We start from the raw sequence: 14,110 nt of genomic DNA, 5'->3' as shown, positions 1-14,110 counted from the left end.
TGATTTAAACGTAAAAATAATTTCCGATTAGATAGTTCCAACATCCAAACGGGAAGTAAAGCCTTACAACAAACCAATTCTGGTCCCTATTTGCTGTTCCAAACGCTAACAAAATTAATTTATTAGCTGTTGGAGTCGCTAATAACAAGGCGATATAATATAAATATTCTTAGATACTTGAATCTATTTGCTGTTCCAACCGCTAACAAAATTTATTTATTAGCTGTTGGAGTCGCTAATATCTTGAGATCTAATATGCAGATTGGGCAATTTGTCCAAAAACTACCAACGCCGTTGAAGCGCAAAACCAATTATCCAATTCAAGTCATTCTTCACTCCTCAACGGAACATTGGTACAGGGAAGAAAAAAAGGCTTGTTTTACTTCTGTTGGAATCAAGTGACACCGGAAAGAAGAGAAACCATGAACGAGAAAAAAAGAATAAAAATCGGATGAAACTAAAGGTTCAACTGATCAGTGACTGTGACGATGGTGAGCCACCAACCAGTACAGAAAAATCCAAACGTAAAAATGAGGAAAGTACTCGTCAGAGTAAGCGTCTGAAAAAACGAAATGAAGAAACCGAGAACGTTGGTGTAAAAGGCGTGTAAATTGTTAGCGGTTGGAACAGCAAATAGGGACCAGTATCTAGAAATTTGTTACATCTGTAGTTAGGTTGTATAGTTAGAATGCAAAAGAATTACGTGAAATTTAAAATACAATTTTACTACAAGCCACGAGAAATTTCTCTTGCAGTACCCTGGCAGTACCGCAGGAGAAATTTGGGCTGGTCGGGTTGGGAGGAAATTGAATTGCGAGGAGCTCAAACCATGCCTTTCTGGTAACCCAGATAAAAATAGTAAAATATAGCCAACAAAAGATTGAGAAAATGAATTTTGCCGTTTGATGTTGTGAACATTGTTTAAAAAGAAAATTGATTTCACGCGTTGTTGTCTGTAAAATGAAAATTGTTGTGAAATTGATTTCGATTTTCGGTAGAAATTGTATTTCGAAGAAATAAAGGAAACAACCTACCCTGCGTACCACCCCCGAAGAGGATATAACCCCGCTTCTAAATTACCCCACCCGTGGCCAATCTATCTTATTTGACGCTGATCCTAGAGTCCAGGCGATGCCATCTTTAGGTAGGGCCCGCGGTCATCACAGTACGTTAGGTAATTCGTCGGGGCCATCTCTAAATAGAACACGCGGACGAGGGGCACTATTTGCGGAACCTACGCCAAGTAAAAAAAACTCATCAATTACGGAACGGCCAATAACATGAATTATTTTTTTAGGATATTCCCCGTATTCGCGAGTAAATTTGTCAAGAAGTATAAATTCCCCACCATCGGCCAGGAAATCAAAGGCATCTTCATCAAGCCCGTCTCCATGTGCGGGATCACCAAATCCGGGACCGTTTAGACGATCCCTGTCACCTAAGCAAGGCCCGTCTACCCGATCAACGTCCTCAAGGCCAGGACCTTCTAGAAGATCGTAATCGCCACCAAAAACAAATTATGGGGGGGGGGGGGGAGAAATACTCGACTGTGAAGAAGGAAATACGTAGTGGGAAAATGACGAAGACATCTGCTAAGACCACTATTTCTAGTAACTAAATTTAATTAAAGTTGTCGCAATTCGTACAGGGGAAATTCGAAAATTCTAATTCATGAAAACATGTTTTTCATAGAGAAAAACGATAAGGAAAACAAGGATTTCTTCTTGTACCATATTCGACACGATTTTTCTTCCGACGAACCCTACTACGCTCCAGAATTCTTTTATTGGGAGGTTCTAGAAGCAAACGGCCTCGTTGGCGAAATAATATCGTGCTAAATTATTTAGACAATAAGGAAAGCGTGCTTGGAAAGCTGGTGCAGCTATATCCACGTCTCCGTGAGTGCCAGCAAAAGTATTACACTTGTATCACAAAAGGGGACGAAGCCAGGAGTTAATAATGGTTAATGTGGGCCCAGCTTCTGGGACAACAATTACTGTAATCTTATACACCTAATTCTTTGCCTTTCAACTCTTAATAACTATTTTCTTATGTTAACAATTACCAAAAACCCTTTACCTCGTCACCATGGTAAGGGATATCAACGTGGAAAACGTCGTGGAATTAGAAGTCCGCAAAGAAGACCACAAGTGGAGTACTTCAGAAATATCTTCACAATGGCGGACTGGGATGACCACTTGGAGGGGATGTGTCAGCGAGATGGTCGACAACAAAGTAATAATAATTGTCTACTGAAAAAAGAATTGCAAAACTCAAATTTCTTTCTTTAGGTAGGAATACGGAAACAGAAAACAGGTATGTAGACAAAGAATCTGATGATTTCTAGGATGAAGAATATTGAAACATTTCTATCATGAAATATGTTAGGGGATGAATAATCTTGCTCCAGACTATGTAGCTATAAATGAAATCCAATGAAGTGTCACATGGATCTACTAAAGGCGGGAAATCCCTAATGAACCAAAAAATAGAAGGGAAAATTACAAACTGTAATGGTAAAAGTTGTTCGCAGTCCTATTGAAATGCTAAAGCTTGTTCTTAGTCCATCTAATTGTAAAAGCTTGCACGCAGTGCTAATTGAATTGTAACAAGTATTCAAACCCTATACCAATTGTAAAAGGTTAATCACAGTAGTAATTGAATCGAAAAGTGTTGTAGTAATTGAAAAAGGTTTTTCGCAGTCCTATTTCAACTACAATAGTTGTTCACAGTCCCTACACTGTTGCGATAGTACTAAGTGAATTTTACTTGAACAGATCCCACTTAAGATTAAATAAGAATTTTCAAATCCATTCCAATGAATGACAAATGCATCTATCGTAAAAATTAATTGAAATGAAATCACACATAATTCCGAAACATAAAAAGGATCCCAAATGAACTTTCAAAAATACAAGAGAAAATTTCACACAGTTCTTTTGTAATTGTAAATCTTGTCCGCTGTAGTAATGGGGTACACGCACGGAAAATAAAGATGATTTGTTTTTAACTAGGCTATGGTAATTTTTTACGGGGATCATTTTTTCGAGAGGGTTGTTACCTCAAAAAAATTAATTTCGCGAGATATTTAAGCTTAAAGTTGTATTAGGCTCCTGCTTCCCAAATTTGGCTGTTCAGCCATCTTTGGTAGGAGAAGCCTAATTAAGGCCCCAAAAAAAGCAGACGAACAGCTGTTGAGTCAGTTTTAGCTGTTCATTTAATAATCGATCGAGATGTTGATCAATATTCTATCAATCGATTATTAAAGAAACAGCTAAAACTGACTCAACAGATGTTCATTTTTTGCGCCATGACAATTCCAGAGAGCAGTGAAAATAAAACTTAAAAAAGTTTTATTTACCCTCGATGGTCATAGTATTTTTTTTATTATTAATTTTTTTGTAAACGTCCCAGCCGTGTTTACAAAAAGATATCGCCATTTCCTGCCCCAAGGGAAGAATGGAAAGAAGAGACGAAGGAAGAAACTAAGAGGGGACAAAGGGGTGGCGCGGGGTTCTCTTTCCTCGGGGTAGGATATATAGTCTTTGAAAATAAAATGCCTTTTACTTAAAAATCAATAATAAATTAACTACAATGACTATCGAGGTGAAATAAAAATTGAAAGATTACCTGATAACGAAGGAATTTTGTAATCTAATTCTTAACGGAACTGACGAAAATTTAAATGGAAAAAATTAAAACTAAAACTGAAACGGGCGAAACTCCGTAAGCCGCCATGAAAAAACTGTTACTAGTTCACGTCCATTTTTTTTTTTACAATTTCAGCGAATTGGCAACTTCGGACGTTAGCCAACTCTATTGGCGGTGGCGAGGAGGTTTTACTAAAGGTCCAATATGGCGGCAATAAGTGGCATTTGATTACATTCTCGCTCTTCTGCAACCAACTGCAGTTCATTCAATTCGACTTAACCAAGTATTACTCATTTGTCATTTTTTAGTTATCTTTTACTGATTTTCTAGAAATTCTTCGCTTATTCATTCAATAACAGAAATCGGCTGCGCTTAATTGGTGGGCTGATTTATCAGGCCTTTGTCTCATCCCAGGTGCTGTTGACAATTTTAATGGCCATTCTGGAACTCGCGGAAGTCCTGCGACGTGATGTAATCAATTCATTTTGCCTCAATTTCAATTCGAAAAATTCATCACCATTTATCTTGTGATTTAAGACGGGCGACGCAACCTTTTGGATATTTCTAATTCTGAACATGTTGACGTTTACTGCGGGATTGTTCTGGTTCAACATTCTCATTGTTGGTCTCAGTAGCTACTTATCTGGACTCGAAATGGCCAAAGTTTATGGTAAAAATTCCTTTGATATTTTTTCAATTCCTTTATCTATTTATTTTTTTTTTTCAGAACAAATATTGTGCCCTATTTTACTTCATTTGCATCCAAAAGACTTTTCATCAGCGTTTTTAATTTCTTCAATTTTGAGTCGCCAATTATTACGTGGAAAAGTGAGTATACGCAATATTTGTTTAATTACTACCAGCTACTACGTTGTTTGTACTAATAGTCTCATGTATTTACAGCAATCGAAGCGGCGTTATCGATGCTTGAAGCTGCCAATTTTGCCGCATTTTTAGCATACTCTTTTTCTTCTTCTTTAAAGTCGTTGTAAAAAAGGACAAGAAAATACTCACGAACATAACTCAGTTGTTATTGATGATACAAATGATGAAACAAACGATTCCACTCCGTTTATTACAGAGCCGGTCATTGCGTCCGCAACAAACCATCATCAATGATTTAGTCAATACTTATTAAAAGTGCCATCATTTGGTGCTTCATGATTGGTACCATCATGACTTTTATTACCATTCTTTAAATTTTGCCAAAAGAAGAATGTTTGAACATAATAAATTATTTTGCAAAATTGTTTTTCAGTTTGTTTTTTTTAATATTCTCCGCTTTTGGGCTGGTTGTTGTGTAAAAGATTGATAGACGGCTTCCTATTTGATCCTGTTGGTTCGTCTGCTAAATCACACGCGGGTGAAATATTTGAAAGTGAAGCGAAGAACCAGTAAAAGAAAGTTGGCTTGCATTTTAGCTAATGATTTCTGAGTTTATTAGGATCGGATTTAATTTTATTCGAAATTTTTTTCGTGACGGCGTACAGGACACTCCTTTTGAAAAAGAAAATATTGTGTGAAAAGGTAAAAAAAAAATTACATATGTTCTCTGCCCACATCTAATGATTAATTTATAGCCCGTCTTATCTTTAATTTATAGCCCGTCTTATCTTAAACCGTTTTTTTAACTTTAGATAATGAGAATTTATCCGTTTTGAATTTTGAAAAATATTTATTGAACCCACATACCGGTAAAGGGAAAGAAAATTGAATTATTTATTCACAAAAAGCGATACCCTATCCTGATGCACTCCTCTCCAATTTCAGATGGTAAAATTGAAAACTTGTCGAAATTGACGAGATACTAGCAGAAGAAGTGCCATCAGCCACCTCCAATTAAGGAGGCGACTGACCTGGTCACCTGGTCAACTGCGCGAAACAATATCGTCATCCAAAGCCATTTGAACATTTCAATACCCTCTCCCAATCGTCGTTTATTCTGTTTGTCTGAAATTTATAACAGACACCCAAAAGTAGAAAACGAATTTAATTATGTTCAATGTGAAATGCCTTATACCTATTAGTGTTGAGTGAGTATTACTTGCTAAAAATGTTAAATATTAAAAAGAAAAACAAATGATGTTGATGGTATAGTTTTGGTTTAAGAAATTTTATTCAGACATTCAAACAAATCACGCACACACAAATTGACACACATTCTTCAAATCCACACTCCATTCATTCACACGAAGGAAGCTAATGAAAATAAGGAAATGAGAAAGAAGGTGAAACCAAAAGAAAAGAAATCGGGTCGTGATATTGACAATGTTCATCCAACAAAACTTAAATTCGACACCCATTTAACGCGCCTTCAACAGCTAGCAACTATATTTCCACAATGGTGCGAAAATATTTCGACAACTGATATATAGCGTATATAGTTCGACCTAACCTAATCTAACCTAACCTTAACTACCTTAACCTAAACTTAAAAACTAATTGTCGAAGTAGTTAAGCATATACACTGTGTCGACGTATTCTCGCACCAGTCGAAATATAGTTGCCATATGTCGAAGGTACAGTATCCTGCACGGAAACTCGGACAGCCGCTAGGTGGTTCTTACGAGTATCCTGCGTAGAACCCCTAGCGTCTGTCCCAGTTTCAAATGGGTGTCGAATTTAAAGTTTTGCCGGATGAAACTACCAATATCCGACCCAATTTATGAAAGAAGAAGATGACGAAAAAGATGAAGAAGAAAAAAAGGATGAAGGGAAAGATTTAAGGGGAAAGATGAAGAATAAGACAAAAGACATAAAGACATAATAAGCACATAAAAAAGAGTAATTGTTTTTTTGTTTTTTTTTTGTTTTTTTGGGGTTGGGAGGGGGGGAAGGGGCATTTTAATTGTATCGAGGTTTTCCTTTACTTAGGTCCTTTTTTTTTTGTTTGGTTTGCGAAACGTCGATTTCGGCCAACAATTCCACGTAAGCCGATTGGCAGCTAGCCAGTCTCCCGATGAGGGTCGTCTTACCGCTGATGCCGTCAGAGGCAAACGTACGATTGATCATTACGTAGTACTTTTTTCCAACCTCGTATAGCCTGAAGTTTTTAATCCTTTTCAACAGTTGCAAGTTTGAACAATTTGTAACGACCGTTAATCCACGTATGATGTCGTCGGCGGCCGCTTTTCACATCTCCTCATTATTTCCGGATATCATCAGTGAATAGGTGCCGTCGACTGATCCTATTGTACTCACGACGATTTCGTATTCTGTTTCAATGCGATAGATGTTTGATCCCCCGCTACCAACAATCCGCCCATAATCGCCACCTTGGATATTGGTGAGTAAAAGTCTGTTGCCAGGGAGAGATTTTTCCTCAATGGGACTGGAAATGACGACGAGTTCTTCTTCCGTCTTTACTGGGCCACTGATGATGGTGCGGGGGGGGTATTTTTTGAATCGTCCGGGGCGGGATTTTTCCCATTGTTCTACATTTTTTGATTGGGTTGTAGATCCACCGTACTGGGCTTTTGGGTTGTTTTCAAGGCATCATTCGGTTTCTGCTGGAATTTGGAAAAGATGTGAATCCAAATTGCATTGCCATTTTCCGAAATTTGGACGTTCCTAACCTCCTGAAAATCGTCTACGACACGCGCATGGACAACGCCCATGGAGGATTCACTCGTGCAGCAGCAACCAATTAGAGAGCGCAGTTGGAGAGCGCGTCGTCCAAATTTTGGATCTTATCAACAAGCATGATCTCACGCTAAAGGTTCAAGTTATAATTGACCGACTACATTTCGAATCGAAGGAATTGTAATAATATAAACTACCTCATCTAGAAAATGCTTCGCTAACGCAGGTGTGAAATGAGAAATCCCGGAGAAATGTGACAAGGTTTTATGAATCAAATTGAAAATTCATTTCTCGCCAATGGATGATTATAAAGCGTTAATCAACAATCATTTTTAAAATACCGTTCTTCCAAAGTCACGGCCAAAGGGATTATTAATGAATGCCAGCACTATTATAATTGAGAGCTATCATAGGATAGATAAATTGTTTCCGAAAAAAGGTGCCCAAAAGCTGTAGCTATGATGAAGGCCATCAATAGTTAAAATAAAAGCATATTAGCCAACTATAGGCTAAATGCACTAGTTAAAGCCTATAGATTAAGAACTCCAAGGGACCCGCCCCCTCTGATGATGATGGGTACATCCAGTTACTGGGAGTTTGGCTAGGATAAAAGGAGCAGCGAAACTCTGCTGTAGTCACTACTCATCAGTCAACACTACCACAACGTTTTACTTATAACATATCAGCAGCACATCATACAGTCTGCAACATGATTCTCATTAGGTGAGGTTTTTTGTTACTTTATTGTGTTTATTTAGTACAAGGCAAAGAATTTTATTGATAATTTCATGTTAACAAATGATAGGATTTCGGTTTTGGTCATCTGCTGTTTATTTTTGTCGCTGGGAGTTGGCGGAGCTCCTTTGAATTGGTTCCCGCATCCTTTTTTGCCTGCTGGTGCCAATTCCGCGATGGAGAAAATCTTATCAGACTATGACAATAAAGTTGGCGATAATAGGCCCTTTATTGTCGAGGATAACTTTTTCGATTTATCAGCCGACCAATTCGGTGACTTTCTGAAATTTATCAGAAATCAAGTAAGTCGATTTTTGATATCTTGCCTTTCACGTGTACATTGTCGAGTTCAATTTGTGATTCGATTTTATTTTTCAGCATCAAAAAGGAGAAAGGCTTGTCAAAAACATTGATTTGGCCGATTTGGCTAACCAAAGGGTTGAAGGAGATGATGGTTTCAACTCCGCCGTGGAGAAAAGCTCATCAGACTATGACAATAAACTTATTGGCGATAATAGGCCGCCTGCCTACATTGTCGAGAATAACTTTTTCAATTTACCAACCGACCAATTCAATGAACTTAGAAAATTTGTTAAAGCCAACGGTGAAAGCGAGAAAAAGGACCAGAAAAGGTAACATTTGTTGTTTTGTTTTACATCGTTTCATCTGTGCTAGGCCTACTGCTAAATTATCTTGTCATTCTTTTGAATATTGCTACAGAATTTAGAAGAAATAATTGAAAAGAGTGATCGCATTTGTCTACACATTAGCCCATGAGACATCAGATGTTTTGGCGTCCAGAACTTTTCTCCTGAACATTGTACATATCCATTTTCTGAAAAAAAATGCTGTTTTGACGTTAGATTAAGACTGACCTTGTGCACTCCATACAACTGCTCCTGTAATAAGACTAAACATCTAAGAACCAATGCGCATCTAAACTCTTTCTTCTTTTCTCCAAAGAAACCAAGTGGATTTTTATGCTATTTGATGAGACAATATTCTTTGAATTTGTATTTCGGTTCAATATATTTGTCTCGCCTTCTTGTCACAAGCTAATTCTCTATTCTGAGTTTGAATATTCGATCAAGAAAACGTGTCTGCATGTATCTCATGAAAAAAGGTGCGCCCATCGGTCGAGGTGCCAATTAATTCTTAGGTTATTATCTATTTCACATGTATTGTTTCATGCTGAATTTTTGAATGCATCACCGCATGTAGTTGTATAAGACGTCTCTCTCTTTCGTTACAAAATAAAAACAAACAAAAAAAGAGATGGACAGCAGCCGGAGGAAATTCAGATTTTCAATCCCTTGTATATATATAAATAGAGACCAGCCTAAAATTGTTATATAGGTCATCAATAGGTATAATGCCCTATACAATCACACCCACACACAAAGGGGGAAAAACGGAATTCGCTCCGGGAATAAAAAGACAAATCACTTTTTAAAGAAGAAACATAAATCAGAAATAAAAAGTATCAAAAATAATAAGTCTCCAATCGTTTGCGTTTGTTAGAATTTCATTTTCATTTTTTGTTTTGTTTCGTATTTTATATCATTGGGATATCAAAGTTATTTACATTGTTTTGTTTTTTTATTCAAAGATTAGTACACAAAAATTTATATCTGGTGGTGTTTTTTCACACTCGAGCATAGCTCGACTTTCTTCCGAGTCTTTTTTGAAAAATAAAATTCAATTTTTTGAATTTCGCGGGGGTTTATTAAATTGAATTGTTTCACCAAGCCTCGGCGTTGCGGGTCTGTCGTTTGCTCCTGGGCACGGTGGGCGAGAGCTGGGGCATCTGGACGACGTCGGACGGATTGATTCCGACGCGCGGGAAACCCCTGGGCACGACGTCCGACTTGTCGGAGCCGCCTTTGCTGGGCTTGGGCGGCGAGGCCAGCGTCGAGCTGGAATCTTTCGGGTAGGCGCCGGTGGTGCGGCGGCGATGGAGGACCAGTCCGATGATGAACCCGCAAACCAGAATGCTGGCCAGCACCGACAAAACGACAATAATGGCCAGGTAAGGGGCCTCGATGTCCAGGGCCTGGGCTAGAATTTCCCGCGTTTCCAGGCTGCGGTACAGCAGGTCGCTGCTCTCCTCTTTAGTGGCGGCCACTCTGAGATGAGTCGAGTCGAGTTTGTGGTAGAATTTCGACGACGTGCTGTCGGAGGGCATCGTGTGCCCGTCCATTTCCAGCGCAAAGTGGCCCGATTTCACCTGTCACCCAAATGATTATTGCCAATCATATTAATCAAATCATTTTGAAATGAATTAGAAAAGATGGTACCATATCCTCGAGGTGGGAGGCGACGTCGATCTTGTTGTCGCCGACCAGCGTGAAGGTCAGGACCGTTCCGTCCTGCCGGGATTTGACCTGGAGGGTCGACTCCATGGTGCGGGCCGACAGGCCGTTGAGGATCTCGCCCACCTGCTGACGCACTTCCTTCTCCATTTGCTCCTGGGCGTGGTCCATGGCCGGGAATCCCAGGGTCATCGCCACGACCATCACTGGCACCAGACCTGATCGGACGGACCAAATTTTTTAAAAATTTCGTCATAATTTGGTTGTTGTTGCTGGACACTTACGGCATGTCTCCGGGGAGGAACTGGGTGGTGTTGGCCACCTGATTTCCGGCTTCGTCGACGCACCAGCAGCTGACTTGGCCGCTGTTGGACTTGGCCGGCAGGCACTGGATCGGCTGGAACCGGCCCAGGTGGTCGCATTCCGGAATCAATTCGCCGCTCTGGCCGCCACCGCCTTCCTTCAGTTGCGTCTGCCGCATCTTCTGGCACCGGGTGTAGTGCGGATGGGCCAGCGATTTACCGCGCTGCTGGGCAGGAGATAGACCCACTGTTTTTGTAGTTGTTGTCGTTGTTGTTGGGGCTTCCGTCGTTGTTGTTGTGGTGGTTGTTGGGCTGGTGGTGGTAGTTGTTGTCGTGGTTGTTGTTGTCGTCGACTCTTTGACTTCCGGCTGGACGTCGTGGAAGGCGTGGCGGGGCTCGGCTTGGAGGACGGCCGGCTCGACTTGAGCCAGGCACTTGACGGCCTGTCCGTCTGCGCCGACAAAGACGGCCTGACAGGTGCAGGGATCGACGGAGCAAGCAGCTTCCGGGTGGTTGGCGCACGTCTGTCCGGCGCAGGCCTCGTTACGGCTGCACGACTTGATCTCGCCCAGCATCGGCGACTGCTGCGGGCAGAGGACCAAGTCCGGGCAGCGGCTGGCGCACTGCTGGTAACTGTGAAAGTTGTTGGCGTTGCCTCCGCATCCGCCGAACGAGAATTTCTCGCACAGCTGAGTCTCCGGATTATAAGCCCAGCGAGGGAAATTCGCCCGGCACATGCCCGGCTCCTTGGGCAATTCACACACGTTCACTATTAAAAATAATAAAACAAAAATTTTTAATGAAACAAAAAAATTTGTGAATTAAGTTAATTGAATTAAAGTCAAATGAATTAAAGTCAATTGAATTTTCTACCTGGTTTCTCGCAGTGTTGGCTGCACTCCTGGACGGATTCGAAATTATTTTCGTTGCCTTCGCATCCGCCGGAAATGAATTCCTCGCAGGATCGGGAAGAAACGTTGTAAAAGTAGCGGGGGAAAAGGGCCCAACAAAGGCCCGTCTCGGCCGGCTGGCTGCAGCGATCGGTGCACTCAAGCCGCTGGCCCTGTTCGTCGATGAAGGCCACCTTGCAGTCGTCGCAAGGATCGGCCACGCAGATGGCGTCCGGGATGAACGGGCAGCGGACGTGGAGGCACTCGTCCCGGCAGGCGGTTGGCTGGACGCTCGGGTCGGGGCAGATGGGACCCAGGGCCCGTTGCTCCAGGACGGTCCCGTTAGGCGAGCAGCGGACCGATCCGCGGGTGAAGGAGTCGTCGATGGGCTGGCCGGTCGTGTCTACGCACCAGCTGAACTCGCCCTGGCTCTGCTCCCGGGCATAGTCGCCCTTCAGGGTGCAGACGGGCAGAGAGATGGACATCATCAACGGGCCGGAACTTCTGTTTTGTTAATTTAAAAAAAATTCCATTTAATTGGATTAAATTTAATTCGATTAACTTTAAATAATTTCCAATTAAACGGACCTTCGGGGGAGGTGCAGGTGGAACTGCATCCGTTGGAGCAGCACTTGGCCCGGCCGGAACAGTCCGAGTCAGACGAGCATTCAATGACGGCCTTGGTGTCAGCTGGGCAGCCGAACGGGTTTCTTAATGGAATCGGGCAGCCAAAATCGGGCAGCCAAAATTTCCGCCCGAGTCAGAGTAGGTCCTTCTACTTTTGATTCAGACATCTGTACATCCAGCGTCCTTTGCAACTTCATCAGCGACGAGATCATCTCTGATTTAGGATTTGTAGGGCCATCCTGTTTGGAGTGCGAGTGACTGCCGCCAAGCTCAATGTAGATGGAATCCTTGTCGTAGATGATACCGCCCACCCCAGACATGGGGGCATAGATCAGCTTCTCTTTTTCGACAAGCGAACGTTTTTTCAATTTATCCGGTAAAAGGCAAGGATCGGGAAGAAAAGAAACATCTTTAAGGCGGAAATCACCACAGCCTGGGATGTGGATGGGGCAGTGTTTTCTCAAGTGGACACCACGCACGAAACCGTAAAGGCAGATGTCCCGATTGTATTTGAGATTCTCGTGTAATCGACTGGGAGGTGTCATGTCTTCCAATCGGTCCACCAAGACGTAAGGATGAGTCGATCTCCACAACAGAGGTAGGAATTTCATGACCGAGATAAAGCGGCCGAGGTTCTTGATCTCGTTTTTAGGGTAGGTTCCGTGGAGTTGACCAGAAAGGTAAAACAATTTCGCTCCCTGGTAAACTTCTGTTCAAAATCTGTGCTTCAAAACTTTTTTAGTTTTTTTTCAGTTGTTTGTTATTCTTGAACATGTCCAGATGAGTCAGAACGCCCATTACTCGGGGGAATCCATGCACCTGGTAATCGTTCGAGATCATAAATTTTGAACACGAGGAGTATGCTTCAGTAAATCTTACCTGACAGATGTTGAGAAATTCAAAAATTTCCATTTCAAAGCCAAACGAAGCATCAGTCAAAAGCAGAACAAGGTCAGCCACTTTCGCGATGTCTATCATTGAGTTGATGTCGTTATTGCATTCCATAAAAGTCACCCTTCGTTTTTTACCTAGATTTTTCAAGAAAAATAATAAGTTTTAGATTCAATATTGTAAAAAATTAACGGATAACGCATTACCCGTGACGATGGTTACGGGCCCCTGTATGGATGTGATATTCTGTCGTGTAAAGTTTTTTATTAGAGCTTGGAGTAGAGTGGTTTTTCCAACTTTGAGTGGGCAAACAATGGCTACCATGATCGGTGGGGGTTCTAATGGAGTCCTGTCTACTAATGGAATATGCTGCTTTTTCGTTTCCAAATCTTGGGCCCTGAAAAAAATTGAAATTGTTAACAACGAGGGAACAAAAATATTGCCGGCTCTGAAAGAGACTTCATGCAAGCTTTGATTGATCTTTGATGAACCAAGCGATTTACCTGTGAAAATGTTTCTGAGCCTTGGCTACTGACTGGATAGCAAAAGCCTTGGGGTTACGCTGACGGGCATCCATTTCTTGAACGTGCGGATCCTTGACTTTTTTCTTGTCCGCTTTGCGCCCTACAAATTTTTACCATCGTTAAATGTTTTAATCTTCAAATACTGTAATCCGAAAAGTTATGTACCAGCACGGCGTTCCCGGTGGGCCTTTTTCTTGTCCTCAACATGGTCCTCCATCCTTGCTCCCTTTTTTTTATTTGAAAATACTTATAAAATCTGTAAAAACTGCACCTTGACAAGCAAAAAACTGAAACTACGAAGAAGAAAAGGCCATGTGCAACTGTGCAAGACAAACCACGAGAACAATATAAAAAGCAATAAGCAGACGACGAGAATTGTCAAAAGCTCTATCTAGTGTTGCTTTTGGGAGTTACTTTACAATACCATCTGGGATTCAGAGATGACACTATAATACAGAAGAAGATGAAAAGGGCTAGGCCTATTGCAAATAAATAAATTCTTTCCGTTTGCTAAATTTAAAATAATAATAGCGATTAGCGAAGGCCCTAGTCATTTTTTATTTTTTTCCTACTATTTACTAGAAATATTTCGCTTC

The 14,110-nt window shown here is 41.2% G+C and overlaps 3 protein-coding genes across 3 annotated transcripts; 1 reads left to right on the top strand and 2 right to left on the bottom strand.

Annotated features, from left to right (window-relative positions):
• The first annotated feature begins 2,088 nt into the window (after nt 1-2,088).
• Nucleotides 2,089-4,900, top strand: LOC124193942. Its single transcript, XM_046587917.1, has 7 exons — nt 2,089-2,235; nt 2,292-2,316; nt 3,787-3,934; nt 4,011-4,122; nt 4,189-4,321; nt 4,379-4,479; nt 4,539-4,900. Exons 1-7 carry the CDS (start codon nt 2,089-2,091, stop codon nt 4,641-4,643), a joined length of 771 nt encoding a protein of 256 aa, XP_046443873.1. The 3' UTR covers nt 4,644-4,900.
• Nucleotides 4,901-9,128: 4,228 nt separating this feature from the next.
• LOC124193499 lies at nt 9,129-12,202 on the bottom strand. Its single transcript, XM_046587353.1, has 5 exons — nt 12,061-12,202; nt 11,456-11,976; nt 10,565-11,351; nt 10,266-10,498; nt 9,129-10,195 (listed from the first exon to the last, which is right to left on the bottom strand). The coding sequence occupies exons 1-5, from the start codon at nt 12,087-12,089 to the stop codon at nt 10,080-10,082; spliced, it is 1,686 nt and encodes a 561-aa protein (XP_046443309.1). The 5' UTR covers nt 12,090-12,202; the 3' UTR covers nt 9,129-10,079.
• LOC124193500 (ribosome biogenesis protein BMS1 homolog) lies at nt 12,061-13,869 on the bottom strand. Its single transcript, XM_046587354.1, is given in 6 exon segments — nt 12,061-12,848; nt 12,850-12,918; nt 12,979-13,127; nt 13,197-13,387; nt 13,494-13,614; nt 13,680-13,869. Coding segments are annotated over 6 exon segments (1,272 nt in total). The 5' UTR covers nt 13,732-13,869; the 3' UTR covers nt 12,061-12,158.
• Between the last annotated feature and the right edge of the window lie 241 nt (nt 13,870-14,110).

Source organism: Daphnia pulex, chromosome 5, assembly GCF_021134715.1.
Source record: "Daphnia pulex isolate KAP4 chromosome 5, ASM2113471v1".
Lineage (NCBI taxonomy): Eukaryota > Metazoa > Arthropoda > Branchiopoda > Diplostraca > Daphniidae > Daphnia > Daphnia pulex.
The sequence above is the reverse complement of the archived record's forward strand: the minus strand, read 5'-3'. Positions and strand labels throughout refer to the sequence as shown.